We start from the raw sequence: 18,886 nt of genomic DNA on the forward strand, positions 1-18,886 counted from the left end.
CCTGGTAATGTGGTAAGCTCAGCATAGTTCTATTTTCAGACGTACTCTGATTATGTCTAGTTAATACTATTTCATGTTTTAATCATTAGAACCAGAAAGAGAACTGTTACTGTGATTATATTTCTCTAAAAATAATTTCACTTATATACAATAAATTATCATTGTTTCATTCATTCATTCATTCATTCATTCATTCATTCAAACATTGAGCACACCTATGAATCCAGCACTGGAATAGACATGATAAAATCTGGACATTAGAGAAAGAAAGTGAAAACATACAAGTTAGCTTTTTTCACAAAGATATGATGTTATAGGTGGGAAAAAGTAACAGATACTTTAAAAAATGATAATAAATTCAAGTACATAATCTCAAAGAAAATTAGATTCCCCCTTAAAGGTTCGCATATACCATCATTTTATGTCTGACAGATGGCAAGTAATAAGAAAAATGAGATAAATCTTAAAAGAGAAAGTATCAGTAAAATATTACAGGGTCAGACAGTATTTTCTCAGATGTGTTTAGCCCAGGGGAGGATTATCCCTTCAAACTAGGGATAATCTGATAGTAGTACCTAAACGATGATACAACTTCTATCACAACTGCTACCCAGAGTCCAACTCTTGGCTTTGGAAGAACACGGTTGCCAAGAAATTGTCAAAACTGATGACTTTAAAGTAGGTGACAGGGAAGGCAAAAATGAGGCACAGATTTTCTTTATGGCCCAATTCCTAATTTTTACCTTTCGTCTTTACACTACCTAGGTTCCATCTCCATGCTCAGTACTAGGAAAAAAATAAGGCAATCACACAAATGAGGTCCTCTAACAAAAACGGAGCCTTCCAACCTCAGCTCACTTCTTTGTTTACACACACGTAGACTCCGTATGATAGGGACTACAGCGCGGGAGTGATCCTTTTGTTAAATCTACATACATATCCTCATAAACCCACATAGAACTACATGAATCTCCATATATTGTTATTTCAGAACTATGACTCCATTCCAGCATTTAATGAGAAAAATCAAACACTCTGGCATGAATCTTCAAATTTTTATCTTTACCTAAAATACTGGCTTATTTCTGGCTGGAGATTTCATTAGAATCTATCATGAGATGTAACTTGTGGTTTGTAGAAAATACACAGTGTAGGCAAACAACTGACACCAACACCAAGGAGAGGAAGGGAGGGACGAAGGGCACTGACAAGTCCTGGGGACGGGGCTGGAACTGCAATCGAGACCTGGCTGCATCCCAAGTCAGGGCCATCACAGGATTGTGGTGCAGTAACTAAAACATACTGGGACAGAACACTGACACACTGCTGTCTAGTTCACTTGCTAGCATGAAAGAACTGAATGAAACGCTGTCCGTATGTGAAACTGGCCAAGATCCGGGACATCTGGGTGGTTCGGTGGGTTAAGCGTCAGACTCTGGATTTCTTCTCAGGTCATGATTGCCATGGTTTCTGAGTTCAAGGCCCACCCACATCAGGCACTGAGCTGACAGTGTGGAGCCTGCCTGGGATTCTCTGTCTTCCTTGCTCTCTGTACTCTTCCCCCACTCGTTCTCTGTCTCTCCCTCAAAAATGAATAAACAAATACATAAACCAGTCAAGACCTTTAAGAAAAAGAACTAAGTTCTACACTCTGACTTACTCACATCCTTCACTGCTGTATCCAGGGAGGCAGGGAAGTGTCCTACCCCCTTGCCGAGGCTTACCTTCCCATCCGTACACACGATCCTGCTGAACCAGCTTCTCCTGCCAATTTATTTCTCCTCCTCACCCCTCTGCCTCTAAACAGGCTCAGACAGAAGAATCTTTCTATTCTCTACAGACCACCTCTCTTCCTTCATAGTTAAACTCCTCAAAAGAGTAATCTTCCTGGATCAAAACTAATTCTGAATCTGGTTTCTAATTTTCCCACTCCCCTGAAACAGCTCCCTGTCCCAACATTTTTTCTCTGGAAGGGGCCTGAAGCAATTGATAGTACGACACACCATGTTCATAAACCTTCGTCTCTGCCTACTTCTAGTTCATAGAGGACTCCTCCCAAATCCTGTACACACGCAGCGACCACTCACCTTCAGTGACCTCCCTCACTCACGCCTCTCCAACTAAGGCGTCTTTTGGGGCTTTGCATTGCCATCTCCAACCATGGTTGGCAAAGCCCAAATCGACATTTACAAACAACTCCAGTGGAGTATGCCAAAGCCCATCTTCTTCTTCTTCTTCTTTTTTTTTTTTTTTGTTTATTTGAGAGAGAGAGAGAAAGAGAGAGAGCAAGGGAGGGGCAGAGAGAGAGGGAGAGAGAAACCCAAGCAGGTTCTGCACTGTCAGAGCGGAACCCAATGTGGGGCTTGAACTCACGAACTCTGAGATCGTGACCTGAGCCGAAATCAAGAGTCAGACACTCAACCGACTAGGCCAGCCAGGAGCCCCAACCAAAGCCCATCTTTTTAACCATGACACGTTTCTGCTATCCATGCTTTTCCTCAAACTACCACTCAGGCCCTCACTCCTTGCTGGCCAGGCTGCTGTTAACGGCCTCAGAAGAAGTCTCCCTGGACCTGTCTTCCAACACCAACCCATATTATCAGCTGGTACCAGAATCATCTTCCTGACGCCCAGCTATGATTACTTCTCACCGCTGCTCTAGACTTCAGTGACTCTCCTTTACCAACTGAATTAAGTGTAATTTCTCACCCTGGGGCAACTCGATTTTTCACACAGATGATGATTTATCCCACATTTCCTTACATACGCTGGAAACACCAGACTGCCTGGAGAAAACTATATTCTTCACCAACAACTTACATGGTCCACTCAGATGGCTTTGTTCATTCTTTTCTCTCCCTACAATTTTCTCATCATATCTATCCTAGTCCCTGGAACTTTGCATGCCAAATGGGAACTAAGGTTGCAGCTGATGTTAAGGTTGTTAATCAGGCGACATTAAATTAGAGAGTGTAGCCTGAATTATCCAGATGGTTACTGTGTAATCATTTAAAAGTGGGACCGAGAGTCAGGGTGGGAGGAAATGATTCGAGGGAAAAAAGACAGAAAGAAATGCAATGTTGCAGGCTCTGAAGAGGGAAGAAGGGGACCATAGGCAATAAAGTGGGTGGTTTTTAGATGCCGAAAAAAGGAAGTAAATGGATTCTCTCCAGTAGCCTACAGAACACAGTCCAACCAACACCTTGATTTTAGCATAAAAAAGATCTGTGTTAGACTTCTGACTTCCAGAACTATAAAATAATACATGTGTGTAGTTTTAAGCCAGCCAGTTCATGGTAATTTGAAACTGAATACACCTCCATATGTAATTTCACACTCTACCTGTCTGTCTTTCAGGGTCCATTTCAAAAGTCTCTATAATGCAAAGATTGTTCTCCTCCCAAAAGATCCCTCTCTGCCAACTACACTGGATAGGATTCCTTGTTTCTCTTAACCCACAAAAGTATCTGATGGATTTAATAGGTAAGTCTTGGTCTTAACCACCAGCTACATGACAATTGAAGTTCCTTAACTTCTCTGCACTTTAGTTTGTTCATCTATTAAAAAAAAAAAATCTCATAAGGCTGTTTTGAGGATTAAATATAGGAAAGAATATACATTTCACAGCACTGTGCTTGGCATACATGAAGCACTCAATACGCATTAGCAATCATCGTTAACTTCATTCTCACCTGTTTTTCGGAATCACATCCACAAAGCTATCTCATCACCATATTTGACAGACATGTGCCATTCACATTTCCCCTGCGGGAAGTCTCTACCACCCAAGAGACCGTCTGGAAATAAGAGCTTTTAAGACAGGTGGCAGCGAAGCTGAAACAGCTCAGCTCAGAAAACTAGAAGAGCACTGGAAACCGCACAATGAATCATGTGGACCAACATTTATATACTCAACATAGCAAATATAACGAAAAAGGAGTAAGCAAACACTGGAGAGAGGGTTTAGGAGAGAAGATAAAACACTATTGAAGAAATAAAAGGCATTCTCGGGGCGCCTGAATGGCTTAGTCAGTTGAGCATCCGACTCTTGATTTCAGCTCAGGTCATGATCTCGCAGTTGGTGAGTTCGAGCCTCGCATCGGACTCTGTGCTGATGGCATGGAGCCTACTTGGGATTCTCTCTCTCTCTGCCCCCCGGCCCCATTCACACTGTCTCACTCTCTCTCTCAAAATAAATAAACTTTAAAAAATTAAAAAAAAAAAGAAATAAATAAAAGGCATTCTCAAATAAATAATCTTCTCTCAGATCACCCAGAATCTGGCAAGACCTGAAAATGTTAACTTCTTCATTGGTTAAGCAATTAATGTACTCCTTATACTTCTATAGAAATGTAAGAAATCAGAACAATTCTGTAGACTCTAATTAGTAACCTCAACAATTTACTAACATACAATAAAATGTGTTGCAAATGTGAGCCTTTTCCCAAATGAAAAACTGATATAAAATTTAATATGTCCTTATTTAATTTGAAAGCAATAAAAAACTCTGTCAAGATTTTGATGAGAAGGATCATTTTCTCTTGTAAGAAATAATTATGGGAAGAATGCTTTTAAAACATTTAAATGTAAGCTAAAAAAAAAAAAATCAAAACAAAAGAAAACAAAAAGCAATGAGCTCCACCAGAGGTCAGAAATAAAATCCAAGCTAAGATGTTAAGAGTGATACTGTGCCAAATGCTCATGGGATGCTCTCACCGGAGAGACAATAAGGCCACACCTGATTCGGGAAAGTGACTAGTAGTCAAGGAAGGTTAGAAATCCTTCTCTCAACGGAGACAGATGGACTGACTTCTCCTAACGTGCGGGGCATATGTGCTAACTTACTTACTAAGGGTGAGTTCTATACTGTAATCGGGGATAGGAAGTAACACAGTGACAGCCAATATCCAGGGAGCTGAATTAAAAAGTTTACAAGGTAGCCTCATTTTAAGAAATAATAAACCCAAGAAAAGGGAAACTCCAAATACCTGAAAAATTTTAACATAATGCCACTTAAAATGGCTACCTAGGGGCACCCGGGGGGCTTGGTCAGTTAAGCATCCGACTTCGGCTCAGGTCATGATCTCACAGTTCATGGCTCCAAGTCCCATGTCGGGCTCTATGCTGACAATTCAGAGCCTGGAGCCTGTTTCAGATTCTGTGCCTCCCTCTCTCACACTCTCGCTCTCTCTCAAAAATCAATAAAAACATTAAAAATAATAATAAAATAAAATAAGGCAAACTTCTTAAAATTTCTTACAGCAGTGAAAACTAGTGATGGCCTTAAAACATGTATTCACAAATATTTATTGAGTACTCACTTTGTACTAGACACCAAACTCAGAGATAGTAATATAACGATAACTGAAATACTTTCAGAGCCCAGGAAGCTTACAATTTACTGGGAAATATAAACTACCCGATGTGAAGGTGCCATAACCATGAGACAAGGGAACGTGGTAAACGCACCATGGAAAGAGGGATGTATTCAGCTCAGTCATGGAAAGAGGAAGAAGCCACCCCTGCCCCCCAAAAAAGCACGTAACTGCACAGGGAAGGATTGCCAACCAGATGAACGGGGGAAAGATAAGACGTGCCAGGCACACCTGATGGCATGCACAGGGGCCTGCAGCCGAGACAGAGGAGAACCCTGAGTCTGCGTGTCGAGTAGTCCAGTGTCACTGAACACGGGAGGGTGAAGCAGGGAGTGACAAAATGAAAAAGTACAGAGAAACTAGAAAAACAAAGCATCTTCGAAAACAAACAGCTAGAAGCAACACTCAGTAGGTCGTCTAGAGCTGCAAAGCCACCCCGAAGAGACAAAATGGATCTAAATATGAGAGCATTTCAAAGACCCTAAACCATCAACACACTTAAAGAAATTTGTCTTGGCAAAGAGGTGTTGATCAATTCTCTACCGAAAAAAGAGAGAGATTCTCAGGAACACTTGACTTTGCCCTTCTAAAAGGCATTGTTCGGGAGAAAGCATGCTTAGCAAACTCCAAGTATTACTGTCCAACTGGCAAGGCCATCTGTACTGTGAAGAGAATTTAGCATAAACCCATTAAACTTTCAAATTATAAAAATCAATGATTCATTCATTCAGCAAGTAAATATTTATTAAATCCCTGCTGTGTACAGTTTTCTGTGTACTAAGGCTACAGTGGGAGAGAAGAGTCGAAATTCCCCACTATCTTGGAGCTCATTACACACCGATGAGGGGAGACAATTAAAACGTCAACGAACTCCTATATGTTTCAATAGTGAGAAGTGTTATAGAAGAAAATAAGGCAAATATGGAGGACAGGGAATGTAGGGATATGGGAGTTTTATGCAGGAAATCGGGAATAAAAAGAAAAACCTGCAATATCTGAAGGAAGGAGAATAACTGAGACAGAGGGAGTAGCAAACAGCCTTATGTTTATAATTTGGCTCAGGCTCAAAAGAGAGAATAGATTAGATACTCTAGTCAATGCGATAACTACGTTTCTCACTGTTCCACTCTGATTTAATCACTCTATGAGCTCGATGAGTGCAGGTTTCTGAATCTTCCACCCCAAAGGCCAGATGCTGGTCCAGGACAAACTCACCAAGTCAAATGAAACTGACCCCATGGGGCCTTTCAAAAGAAACCAAATGACTTCTTCAACCTTCCCTGATCTTTGGCAGCGGCGGGAAGGGTTAACCAGAAGGTGGTAAAACTAGAGAAAAGATGACCAACAACATTAGCTGTAACTGTGCGGGAGGAAGAGAAGGCAACCGCTAAGAGAGACGTAGAAAATGATGGAGAAGCAAGAGACAAGTTCGCCTGCTCTCCACAGGAAACAGCATGAAGGAAGCAAAGGACAAGGAAAACCATTCTAGAAAGGAAGGAAGAAAGCTGAAATCAAAGAGGAGCAGGACAGCTTGCCTTTGTGGGAGGAAGTTTTATGAATGGAGGAGGGAATTGGCCTCATCAGACTTTCAGACTACACTAACACTGACTGCAAATTCAGTAAATGCAAATAAAACCAAGTACGAAGGGGCACACCAAGAGTTACAGTAAGGGAGAAGAACTTCAGACAAAGATGTGGAAATTAAGAGTGCTTAATATTCAGTTACCATGCTCATTTTCAGTTTAAAGCTCAAAAGGGCAACATTTTCAAACATGCATTTCAGAGAATTAATAATCAAACCATGATTAGTATCTTGGGTATTAGTTACTTATAACCCTATTGAAAAAAAAACAAAGATGATTGGGTATGTTAACCATTCCAACAACAAAACACTCTCTTAAAAAACAATTTTTTTAATGTTTATATAATTTTTGAGAGAGAGAGAGAGAGAGAGAGAGAGAGAGCGCACGAGCGGGAAGGAGCAGAAAGAGAAGGAGACACAGAATCCAAAGCAGCCTCCTGGCTCTGAGTTGTCAGCACAGATTCTCCCCTTCAGATTCTCCAATTACTGTTTTTCCAGGTTTACTTTGTCCTTTGCCGATTATATACATAGTGTTTTTTATGACTTTTTATAACTTTAACATCCTGTAAGATTCACCCATCGCAAGTATATAACTCGATGAGCTGTGCTGACAGCACAGAGCCTGAGGCGGGGCCGGAACCCGTGAACCGCGTGATCACGACCTGAGCCAAGTTGGACGCTTAACTGAGCCACATGGCACCCCCAAAACACTCTTTTAAAAAATATTTTAACCCGGGTGCATGGCTAGAAAACGCAATCCATGTCTATTACCAAAAAAAAAAATGTCAGAATAATATTAATCAAAAACCTAAACTCTTCCTGAAATATAAGTGTAATTTATACCCTGGGAACATCTTTTAGCGGGAACTATATTCATGTGGTTTAGAGATTTTTAGAGATTTTTGATTTTTCTTTCCCATGAAAACGTTCAATTGCTTTACTCTGTCACATGTCCAGTAGGAAAAAAACCTGAATTTGTGGATGGAGTATACTGAATATTTTATGAGCAAGTTGGAGAGACACTTACCCAGTATTGATGGAAATGATTTCTATCAGTGGATTCTTCCTGATCTTTGGCAAATCCAATGGCGCTCCACCCAACCGCTTTCCGTTATTCTTTTTCTGACCCAGGAGTCTCACAGAATGACCTTCAAACAAAGCATATAAACACATATTAGCACGGGTCACAGAACTTCACTTTCATTTACTGCTCTCAATAAATGTATTAATTTACCTTCTTCCTCTATGAAACAAACACCAAAAAAAAACAACAGAAGATATGATCATTGTCCTAAGAAATAATGCCAAAGAGAAAAACAGCTGTGTGCATACCCTGCCATCAAAAGTGCTTTGCCTACAATATCTGCACCTTTTTCTACTGCACAGATGACGGAACCAAAAATACCCTCAGGATGGCATTCCGCAAGGTAGGCAAGCCCCCAAGCATCAACCACACGCGTGGATGAAGCAGGGAGGGCTCACGGAGCACTGTGCCTGCCAGCCAACTGTACCGCTGGGGGATTAAAAAAAATGCAAAAGCAGATTATCTGCTGAGAGCAAACAGCAAATCCAAGAAATAAAGAATTAAAAAGCTGAGATAAAATGACACTTTAGGGTTGGTTGTTTTTTTTTTTTTTTTTAACGTTTATTTATTTTTGAGACAGAGAGAGACAGAGCATGAACGGGGGAGGGTCAGAGAGAGGGAGACACAGAATCTGAAACAGGCTCCAGGCTCTGAGCTGTCAGCACAGAGCCCGACGCGGGTCTCAAACTCACGGACCGTGAGATCATGACCTGAGCCGAAGTCGGCCGCTTAACCGACTGAGCCACCCAGGCGCCCCTAGGGTTGGTTTTTTTAAAAACAAACATAAGTTTTTAAACTGATTTTTTTAATATAACAAAAGACAATCAGACTATTTCTAAGAGTCATAAAAATTTTTGTAACTTGGAAAGTCTGAATTGCAGTTGAGAAAATATGGAACAGTACAAAGAATTCCCATCCCCTTCAGATTCTCCAATTACTGTTCTCCATGTTTACTTGTCCTTTGCCTATTACACAGAGTATTTTCTGTAACTTTTTATAACTTTAACATCCTATAAGATTCACCCATGACGAGTCTACAACTCAATGACTTTTAAAGAAACACACACAACTGCACAGTCTTCACAAAACCCTGTTTTAGAACATTTCCATCACCCCCCAAATTGTCCCAAGCTTAGTTGTACTCCACCCTTGCTCCCATTCCAAAATATATCACATTTTGTTAATCTGTTGACCAGCTGGTAGATGTTTGAACTGTTTCCAATTAATACCTATTAGAATAATGCTTCTAGGAACATTCACGTCCAAGTCTTTATGTGGACATGTTTTTACTGCTCTTGGACAGATTCCTAGGAATGGAATTGCTGGGTCATGTGGTCAATTTATACTTACCTTTGTATGAAACAACGGTTTTCCAAAGTGGGGTACCATTTTATATCCTACCAGCAACGTATAAGAGTTTGAGTTTCCCCACATTGTCACCAAGACCTCACATTGTAACTTTTTTGACAATAGCCATCCTAGGGGGAAGTAATTTATTATTGTGGTTCAAATGAATTATGTATTTCCATAATGACTAATGACGTTGAGCACCTTTTCATGTGTTTATTAGCCAAATGTATGTCTTGTTTGGTAAATGTAATAATTTTTATGTGTCAACTTGACTGGGCCACAGAATGCCATTTAGCCAAACATTATTTTGGGTTTCCACAATGGTCTTTCTGGGAAAGATTGACACTTGAATCAGTAGACTGAGTAAAGCAGATTAACACTGGTAGGCCTTATCCAACCAATCAAAGGCCTGAATAGAACAAGAAAGCTAAGAGGGAACAGTTTCTGACTGACTGTTGAGCTGGGTCCTTGTTCTTTCCCAGCCTTGGGATTCTGGCTAAAACACAGGCTCTTCTTGGGTCTTGTTTCTGCCCAAGTGCAGACTGACACTAACACCACCAGCTCTGAGTCTCAGACCTCTGGACTTGGACTGGAACCACACAAATGCTCTTGGGTCTTTACCTTGCCAACTACATATCTTTGGAATTCTCAATCTCCATCATGTCTCCATAATGGTATGAGCCAATTCTTTTTAATACATTTCTTTTGAACACATACTCACGTGCACACGTGCACATACACATACACACACACACACACTACTACTACTACTACTACTACTACTACTACCACTGGCTGTTTCTTTGGAGAACGTTTGCTGATATAAATGTCTACTCTAGAAGTCTGCTGGTATTTTAATTGGAGTAACTACCTTATTATTGTGTTATAAGATTTCTTTATTCTGCTTACAAACCCTCTTCAGATGTGATTTTTAAATATTTTACTCAGTCTGTAGCTTATAGCTTCACTTTTGTGATATTATGTTTTAAAAAGTAAATGTTTTTCAAGACGCTTGAGTGGCTCAGTCGGTTAAGCATCCAACTTCGGCTCAGGTCATGATCTCACGGTTCATGGGTTTGAGCCCCACATCAGGCTCTGTGCTGACAGCTCAGAGCCTGGAGCCTGCTACAGATTCTGTGTCTCCTTCTTTCTTCCCCTCCCCTGCTCATATTGTCTCTGTCTCTCTCAAAAATAAATAAACATTAAAAAAAAAAAAAAGTAAATGTTCTTCAATTTAACGAAGTGCACTTCATCAATTTTTTTCTTTTATAGCTCATACTCTTACCATTCTATGGAAGAACTCTTTGCCTAGCCCTAGCACATAGAGTTCTCTTATATTTTCCTCTCAAAGTCGTACTATTCTAGCTCTTATCTTTAAGTCTAGGATCCACTTTTTTACTTTTTGTGTGTAGTAAGGGTCTCCGTTCATTTTTTCATATGGATTCAATTGTCCAAGTGCCATTTCTTTTCCATTTTCCTTCTCTGTCCTATTGCTGTCACACATATTAACACACAGCTGCATAAATCCCAAAACAGTGCTGTAATTAGTTTCATACAACTATACAGTTTTAAAAAGAGGAAAAATATAGACTAACAAAGGACTTTATGTTTACCCACCATATTTAACCATTTCTAGTACTCATTTCCTCCTAAGAATTCAACGTAGCATTTGATACCACTTCCTTTCTGCCTGAAGAACTTTCTTTATTATTTCTTGTAAAGGAAACCCACTAGCAACAGATTCTTTGCTTACTTGGGCAAGTCTTTATTTTGCTTAATTTGTGAAAGATACCTTTGCTGGATACAGAATTATCAGTTGACAGCTTTTTCGTTGAGCAGTGAATACAGCTAATCCTTGAACAATGCAGACTTGAGCAGAATCAAGCCCCACACAGTTGAAAATCCATGTATAACTTTTGGCTCCCCCCCCCAAAACTTAACTATTAATAGCTTACACTGTTCACTGGAATCTTTGCTGATAACATACACAGTTGATCAACAAGTGTTTTACATGCTATATGTATTACGTACTTCTTACAACAAAGCAAGCTTCAGAAAATGTTAAGAAAAGCATGAGGAAGATACATTTACAGTACTGTATTGTAAAAACTCCATGTCAAAGTGGACCACACAGTTCAAAACCATGTCATTCGGGGGTCAACTGCATAGCACTCCACACCTTTGACCTCTGTTGCTTCTGAGAAGTCAGTTGTCAATCTTAATGTTGTTCTTCTGTATATAATGTGTCACTTCTGCCTTACACTTTCAAGATTTTTCTCTCTTTTGCAACAGTTTGACTATGATGTATGTAAGTGTGGATCACTGTGATTTTCCTACATGCGGTTCATGTATCTTTTTGGCTTTATAAAGTAATTTTTTTATCAAGTTTGGGAAGTTTTCATGTAATACTTTAAAAAAAAAATTAGGAGCATTTTTTCTGCATCTTCTTCTGTGGCTCCATGACATACTTGTTGGTGTGCCAGATGTCGTCTCATAGGTCTTCGAGTTCCTGGTGATTTTTCTCGTTATTCAGAGTGGATCATTTCTATTGATCTATCCTCAAATTTACTAATTGTTCTTCTTTTGCCATCTCTAACCTGCAAATGAGCCTCTTGAATGAACATTTCATTTCAGTTATTGTACTTTTTAACTACAGATTTCCCATTGGTTCTTTTTTATCATTTCTGTTTGTGATTCTACATTCAAGTCAATGTCATCATCCTTTCCTTAAAGGTTTTTTTTTTTTTTTTTTTACATTTTTATTTATTGTTGAGAGCGACAGAGACAGTGTGAATGGGGGTGGGGCAGAAAGAGAAAGGGGGAGACACAGAATCCAAAATAGGATCTAGGCTCCGAGCTGTCAGCACAGAGCCCAACATGGGGCTCAAACCCATAAACTGTGAGATCGTGACCTGAGCCGAAGTCGGATGCCCAGCAACTGAGTCACCCAGACACTCCTCCTTAAAGGCTTTTAACATGGTTTTGCTTAGTAGTTGGGAGTCTTTGTCAAATCCAACATTTTTGGTCAAAGACAATGTGTACTTTTTTTCCCCCTGAATATGGTTATACTTAGTTTCTTTGCATGCATCATAATACTTTGTTGAATACAGAACATTTTCGATTATATACTGACATTCTCCATTCAGGTTCCCCCCACCAGGGATTGGTTTTTTTGTTTGTTTGTTTGTTTTTGTTGTTTTAGCTTACTTGGACTAAATCTATTAAGTCTATCTCTTCTACAAGGAAGGGCTACTGACGTCACTTCTTAGCTCTCCATCACCCCCCCGCCACCAAGCCTGACTTCCTCCGGGTCAACCCTGTATCTGCATACCTTTTTATTAAGGAAAGACTGGTTACACATTCGTTCAAACCCTATAAACCATTAAGATTTCTATCTGCTGATGGAACTGCGTATGAGCCAGTGAGGTTATTCAGAGTCAGGGACATTTTCAAGTGCACTTCCCCCGGCCTTTTCTTCCTCCTGTGCTTTCTGAGGTTCTCTGCCACCTTCTCAGGACACACATGCAGGCTCCAGCAGGCAGATGCGTGTGGGTGGTGGGGCCCACTCCTGTCTCTGCTGTGCATGTGCACAACCTCAGGTCAACTAACCGCCTACGGAGACTTAGCAAGCCTCCAATCACTTCCACAAGTCCCCATTAAATCCCTGGGCTAGTCCCCCTGTCCACATAGAACAGTCCCACAGTTTCGGGCAGGTATAGTCACACACGCTCCCTTGTCGCTTGCCATCAAAATCTCCACTTTAACTGACAGTTCTTCAAATCCACTGAGCTGTCCTGGAAGCAGCAGCAAAGCCCCTGGTTTTCAGAGCCCGTTCTGCCTTGAACAACCTTGCTAGAAGAGCTGAGGAAGGAAAATGGGAGTAGCCCCAGGCACAAATGCCATGGACTCACACTGTTCTTACCCAAAGTTCAGTTGTTTTCGTGAAGAAACACTTCTCAGTTTGCTGAAAACTTTTAGTCAATTTCCAGAGTGCTGGGATTGTTTTTTTGACTGTCCAGCTTCACTGTTGCTTGTGAGATCTGTTGACCTCCCCGTGCAATCATGCCATAAGCAAATCAAAGCCAACTTTTTCAAAGCAATCATTTAAAATAACTTCAAATACATAATTAGTACAGGCATAAGATTCTAAGGCAATTATATACATGTTCCATCACCCTTCGTTTCAGAAAAATACATTGCTTCAACGTCTCTTTGTATGGACAGCTTTTCATGACCAGAAGTAATAAAACCATCAGTCACAGCCTTTTTGCACTAATCACTTTAATAAGAAACATTAAGTCCTTCATTCATTCTGAAAATTCTTGCTGTGCTGTAAAAACATAGCTAGAGTCAAGCAAGCATTTGGCATGCCAGATTTCAGATTTTCAAGATAAGTTCAACTCTTCAATCAAAAGTCCAGTTAATGAAGAGGTGTGCAAGAGTGGAGTGCTAACATAATAGTTCGCTGAGAGATGCCACAAGTTCAATAATGACTAGGCAAGGGCATGCTATCTTCATACTAGCACGAGACAAATTCCATTACATCCTGCTGAGATTTCAGTAATACGCAGCCTGCGCTAATAACATTTGATAAATTATTCATCTTCACTATCTACATGCAAATAAAGGAACATATCTCTGCCTGATGATATAATGAGTTATTTTCCAATCCAATGATTCATTAAAGAGCAAGAGAACTAACAATAGCCTGGTTTTTTTTTTTTAATTGAAAAATATAGTACACTGAAGACAAAGTAGGAAATAATATAAAAGTCCCTCATTATACCCAGCCAAAGATGAAAAAAAGAAAATTTAACCACAGAACAATTTTTTTTTAATGGACTGGAGGAATAAAACTTTTACTTGTTATAAACCAGCTCTTTTAAGAATCCTTTTGCAAACAGAGCTGCTGTTTCAGATTATTTCCTTGAATCCACAGACCACAGAATAAAAACATACACTGCAAATCATTACCTGTTCTATGTGTGGTTATCAATATTATAACCATCTAAAATAAACTGAAATTTGACTGGCTAAAGAATAAACTGGAGGGGATGTCTTTGGGAAGAAAAGAAGAAGAGAAGAGACAAGGGGTCTGGAACAGGGAAACAGGCTCAGGGAATAAAGATAGGAAAGGTAAAAAAGGAAAATTTTGGAAAATTTGTGTTGGAAATGAACACACCACACTTATGAAGGGACCATGGAGCAAAGAGCCCAACTACACACTCAACACACACTGCTCCTTTGTGTGATCCCTTCTGGCCACTGATGCCTCGCACCACGATGGGAAAAGAAGAGCCATTCAAGGAATACTGGTTTATTTTGTGACTACTGTGAATTTCAGCACCCTCTGTGGCTAGACAGGAGAGAAAGGGGTAGGAGGAAATCAGGACAACAGAGTCTGAAAGAAAAATGGGAGTGTGAAAATAACCAGTTTTGACATTATTTCAATCACACGTCTATTCCGAAATTATAAGAGGAACTAACAGGAACGTATCAGTAGAATAATCCTCAGTGTGACCAGATCTACAGATGACAACAGGAGACCACTGAGGAGTCAGTGATAATGATGTGAAGTGATTAAAACAGAGATAAGCAATTTTAACCCGAGGATAAGAACAAAAACCAAACTGCCTTAACATGTAGAATGGGACACACTCAAAGTCACAATCTCTGAGATCTTTTATCTTTTCCATTTTATATGCAAATTTACATTTCATCTCCTATAAATAATGGTCAAATGTGTCTCAGTGAGTTTATTAACCATCTTTAATAAACATCTCCCTAAGTTGTTACAAATGTCACATAAAATTCAGCCCTGTTAAAACCAAATTTAATTTCAAGCCTGAGGCTTTCAGCAGTTATTTTTAAATCAGCTATAAAACCTTGATTCTGTGCTGGTTTTTACATTCGATCGAATCCACTAAACCACTTTATTGGCTAAAATTACACATTACCAAATTTTGAACCAAAAGCTAATTTTTAAATTTAATCCACTACTACATGCATATTTGTAAATTCATAATACTGAGAAAATCTATGTGGGAGAAAAACAGTCATGTACAGTAATTGCTCTATTAGCTCAATCAATATTCAGTGCCGTTTACGGATCTTCAAGAGCAAAACGTCTCTTCCAAATCCCACAGTGCCAAATGTTGAAAACATTATTAAAATCAAGGGGAAACATTCTACCCGTGGATACTAGAAAGACAGCCTGTCAACATGTCAGAATGGCAATTATAATGGTCATTTGCAAATAGAAAAGGATGAGCCTCTGGATCATAAGCACATCTTTTAACTGAGTGACAGACAACAGGACTGCCTACCAAATGCATATTTACTAATTAAATTACATTTCTACTCACAAACCAATCTTCTCTCCTTTGGTTCTCACAGCTCAAGTGGGTGTCACAAATTAGCTTTGGAATATCATGACACATCACAGAAGCACCCGTGATCTGGCAATGTGGACTCCGATTGTGTATTTCCCCCTCTTTAACTTCTCTTGGTCTTCTAAAGACTCCGTAACCAGCCAGAGTTTCCTTCCATACTTTATTCACCCCATCTAATTGCAAAGGCCCTCGTTTCCTTCATGTGTGACCGCCCACCTTCCACCACCACCAGAGAGGTCTCGTGCCAAACTGCTCTCACTTCACACAAATTCGGTCCTATTAACTACCCACTCGACAGACCTGTCTGAACCCCAAGCTCTGGGTCAGACTGTTGGAAGATGTCCTGGTGAGGCAACCCACCAAGATGCAAGGGGCAGAGGCTAGGAGAAGACTGGCAGAAAATTCCAGCAAAAAGAAAAGAGAATAAATGTAGTGCAGACACCAATTCTCACTTACGGAAATGTAGTCACATCCATTTGGATATTATTTAAGACTATTACAAAGGAACGCTCAATTTAATCTGTTCTTCTACAAAACGTTTGGAGTTCTTACTTGACATTCCCTGCACAGGCACTTTTAACTGCTTAATCATGAAGAAAAACAAAAATGTGGCCAGAAATGTGACTCTGCTCAATTCAACGTCATTCCTCATAGGCAGGCACCACTCCAACAAGAAAAGAACCGTTGGACAGTCACACTCAAGTGTGACCTTCCCTTGAAATGATTTCATTTTAAAAGAAGAAAGCGAAGTAAAACTAGGAAGTTTGATTAAGTGGAAGGAGCAGCTTTGTACCACACCTAAGCTGGAAAACTTTACACAAAGGGCCAGAACGGGCTCAAACACCCAAAATCATTCCAATTCAAGCATAAATTTTAGCTTTTCAGATTTTGAGTAGGTATGAAAACTTTAAACGTTAACTGGAACAATGACACCTAGAAAAAGATATCAAAATAAGGAAAGAACAGTAAGACTCAACTGTCCTAAGAGGCAGAATTCGAAGCGTGAATCAGAACAGAGGCGGAGAGGGCCTACGGAGGTGCACAGTTACCAGCGTGTATTCCAGAGCTGGACAAGGCGTAATGAAGCCTGCATCTTACCCAACATGCAGGTGAGTCGGAGAGGAAGCTAAGATAAGGTCATAATACGAAGTGCAAATCCCTAGAAGTCTGAGGATTATTTAACACCTTGGTGCACAAAAAGAGTTCCTTCCTACACTGTAATTACAACAATGTAAACTTTATGTATGATCTAGAACTATGTAAGACAGAAAGATGAAAGCATTCGCTGCAATGGAACATTTTTTAAGACAGTTTTTTCTTCCATTTTCCCAGCATTACTGGCACAACTGATGATGACAATTAGTTTAAGGTCATCACATTAAACAAAAGACACACAAAACAAATAATCCACATAAGCAAAATGTCTTCTTACCCTAATGGAAACACCTTCTGGGGGCAAATTCCCATAAGCACTTAATTTTATGTTTTAATTAAATCCTTTACAAGCGGATGTACTTTTTATGACAGTGGGAGATTAGCGTAGTGCCGATTCATTTTTCCAAATGTAAATCAAGTGTACATCAAAACACTCAAGAGTAGAAGGCAGTCCCATGTCAGTGACTCCACATTAGTAGAACCCTTAAATGAACTCCTTAGGTCACTGACTGTCTTGCTATACTAGGCTCTTCTGAACTATAATTTGCTAAATAGCTCCAAGGCTTTAGTATTTACGGCAATAAAGCTACGAATGCTTCAGTTTCAGTATGTAAACATCCATGGTAGCAATACAGAACTTAATCACTGCTCACGCTCAAACCTACATTTGGAAAATCACTGCACCAGGCGACAAAAGCAGAAATCGCAGACCTTACAATACACAGCATTCAGGCTGCTAGGAAATGAGAATGGTAAAATACAGACATAAGGAACTTGCAAGCCACAAGCCCCTTATGAACTTTTGAACACTGAAGTGCAAAGTCCCACTTTGAATCACCAATGAAAGTTTCAAGTTTTCGCCTGTTATTATTCAACTCAAGCCCCCACAGAGTGTGACAGAAGAGAGACCGGAAGCAGAGTAAGTTGGACAGTTGTCCCATCTATGGATCTTGAAGCACATTTTGTCTGCATTTCACCTCTCATCATGAGTTGAACATACCTACTTGCACTGTGGCTGTCTGAAGGCAACTTAAATGGGAGAAGGTAGGAAACAGGGCACCAGGGGCTTACTTACTGGCTTTACATTGACACACTCTTAGTCCTCAGCCCCTTGTGACAGGCATTAGCATTGCTTTTCTATAAAATGACGACAATGTATTAAGCACAAAAGTATAAGAAAAACAAAGAAGATGTGCATTTTGTATCATAATACCTTAATGTGTCTTCACAACAGAAACAAAAGCTCCATGTTACAGGTGAGCTTTAAAATAACGTATGAGGGTATGAGGGGCGCCTGGGTGGCTCAGTTGGTTAAGCGTCTGACTTCAGCTCAGGTCATGATCTCATGGTTTTTGAGTTTAAGCCTGGCATTGGGCTCTCTGCTGTCAGCACAGAGCCCACTGCAGATCCCGTCTCTCCCTCTCTCTCCCTCTCTCTCTCCCTCTCCCTCTCTGCCCCTCCTCTGCTCGTATGTGCTCTCTCTCTTTCTCTCTCAAAAACTAACTTAAAAAAGGGTGCCTGGATGGCTCAGTCAGTTGAGCATCTAACTTCAGCTCAGGTCATGATCTCACAGTCCATGAGTTCGAGCCCCATGTGAGGCTCTGTACTGACAGTTCAGAGCCTGGAGCCTGCTTTGGATTCTGTGTCTCCTTCTCTCTGCCCCTCCCCTGTTCAGGCTCTGTTTCTGTCTCTCAAAACTAAATAAACATAAAAAAAATTTAAGATGTATGAAATATTATTTTATCAATACTACATGCTTCCAAAATATGCATAAAGATTTCCAAAATCTACCTTTCCCACACGCAAAAACAAAAACCCTATTCTGTCCTGAGTCACCACACTGACTTCTGTCCTAAAGCAATGTAAGGTCCCGAGGAAAACAGACTGGCAAACAAGTACCTGGAATGAAGTGTCAGAAAAGGTCTGACAGGTGTTTCTAGGAACAGTG

The 18,886-nt window shown here is 40.1% G+C and overlaps 1 protein-coding gene across 6 annotated transcripts in view; it reads right to left on the reverse strand.

The window, feature by feature from the left end:
- CDKAL1 (CDKAL1 threonylcarbamoyladenosine tRNA methylthiotransferase) overlaps positions 1–18,886 on the reverse strand; it is a 705,817-nt gene that overhangs the window by 473,799 nt on the left and 213,132 nt on the right. For all 6 annotated transcript variants that reach the window (XM_078446595.2, XM_078446596.2, XM_078446590.2 and 3 more), the window contains one exon: positions 7,985–8,105. In XM_078446595.2, coding sequence (XP_078302721.2) covers positions 7,985–8,105 — 121 coding nt within the window. The remainder of the gene's footprint in view (positions 1–7,984; positions 8,106–18,886) is intronic.

This window comes from Panthera onca, chromosome B2 (genome assembly GCF_046562875.1).
Source record: "Panthera onca isolate mPanOnc1 chromosome B2, mPanOnc1 haplotype 2, whole genome shotgun sequence".
NCBI lineage: Eukaryota > Metazoa > Chordata > Mammalia > Carnivora > Felidae > Panthera > Panthera onca.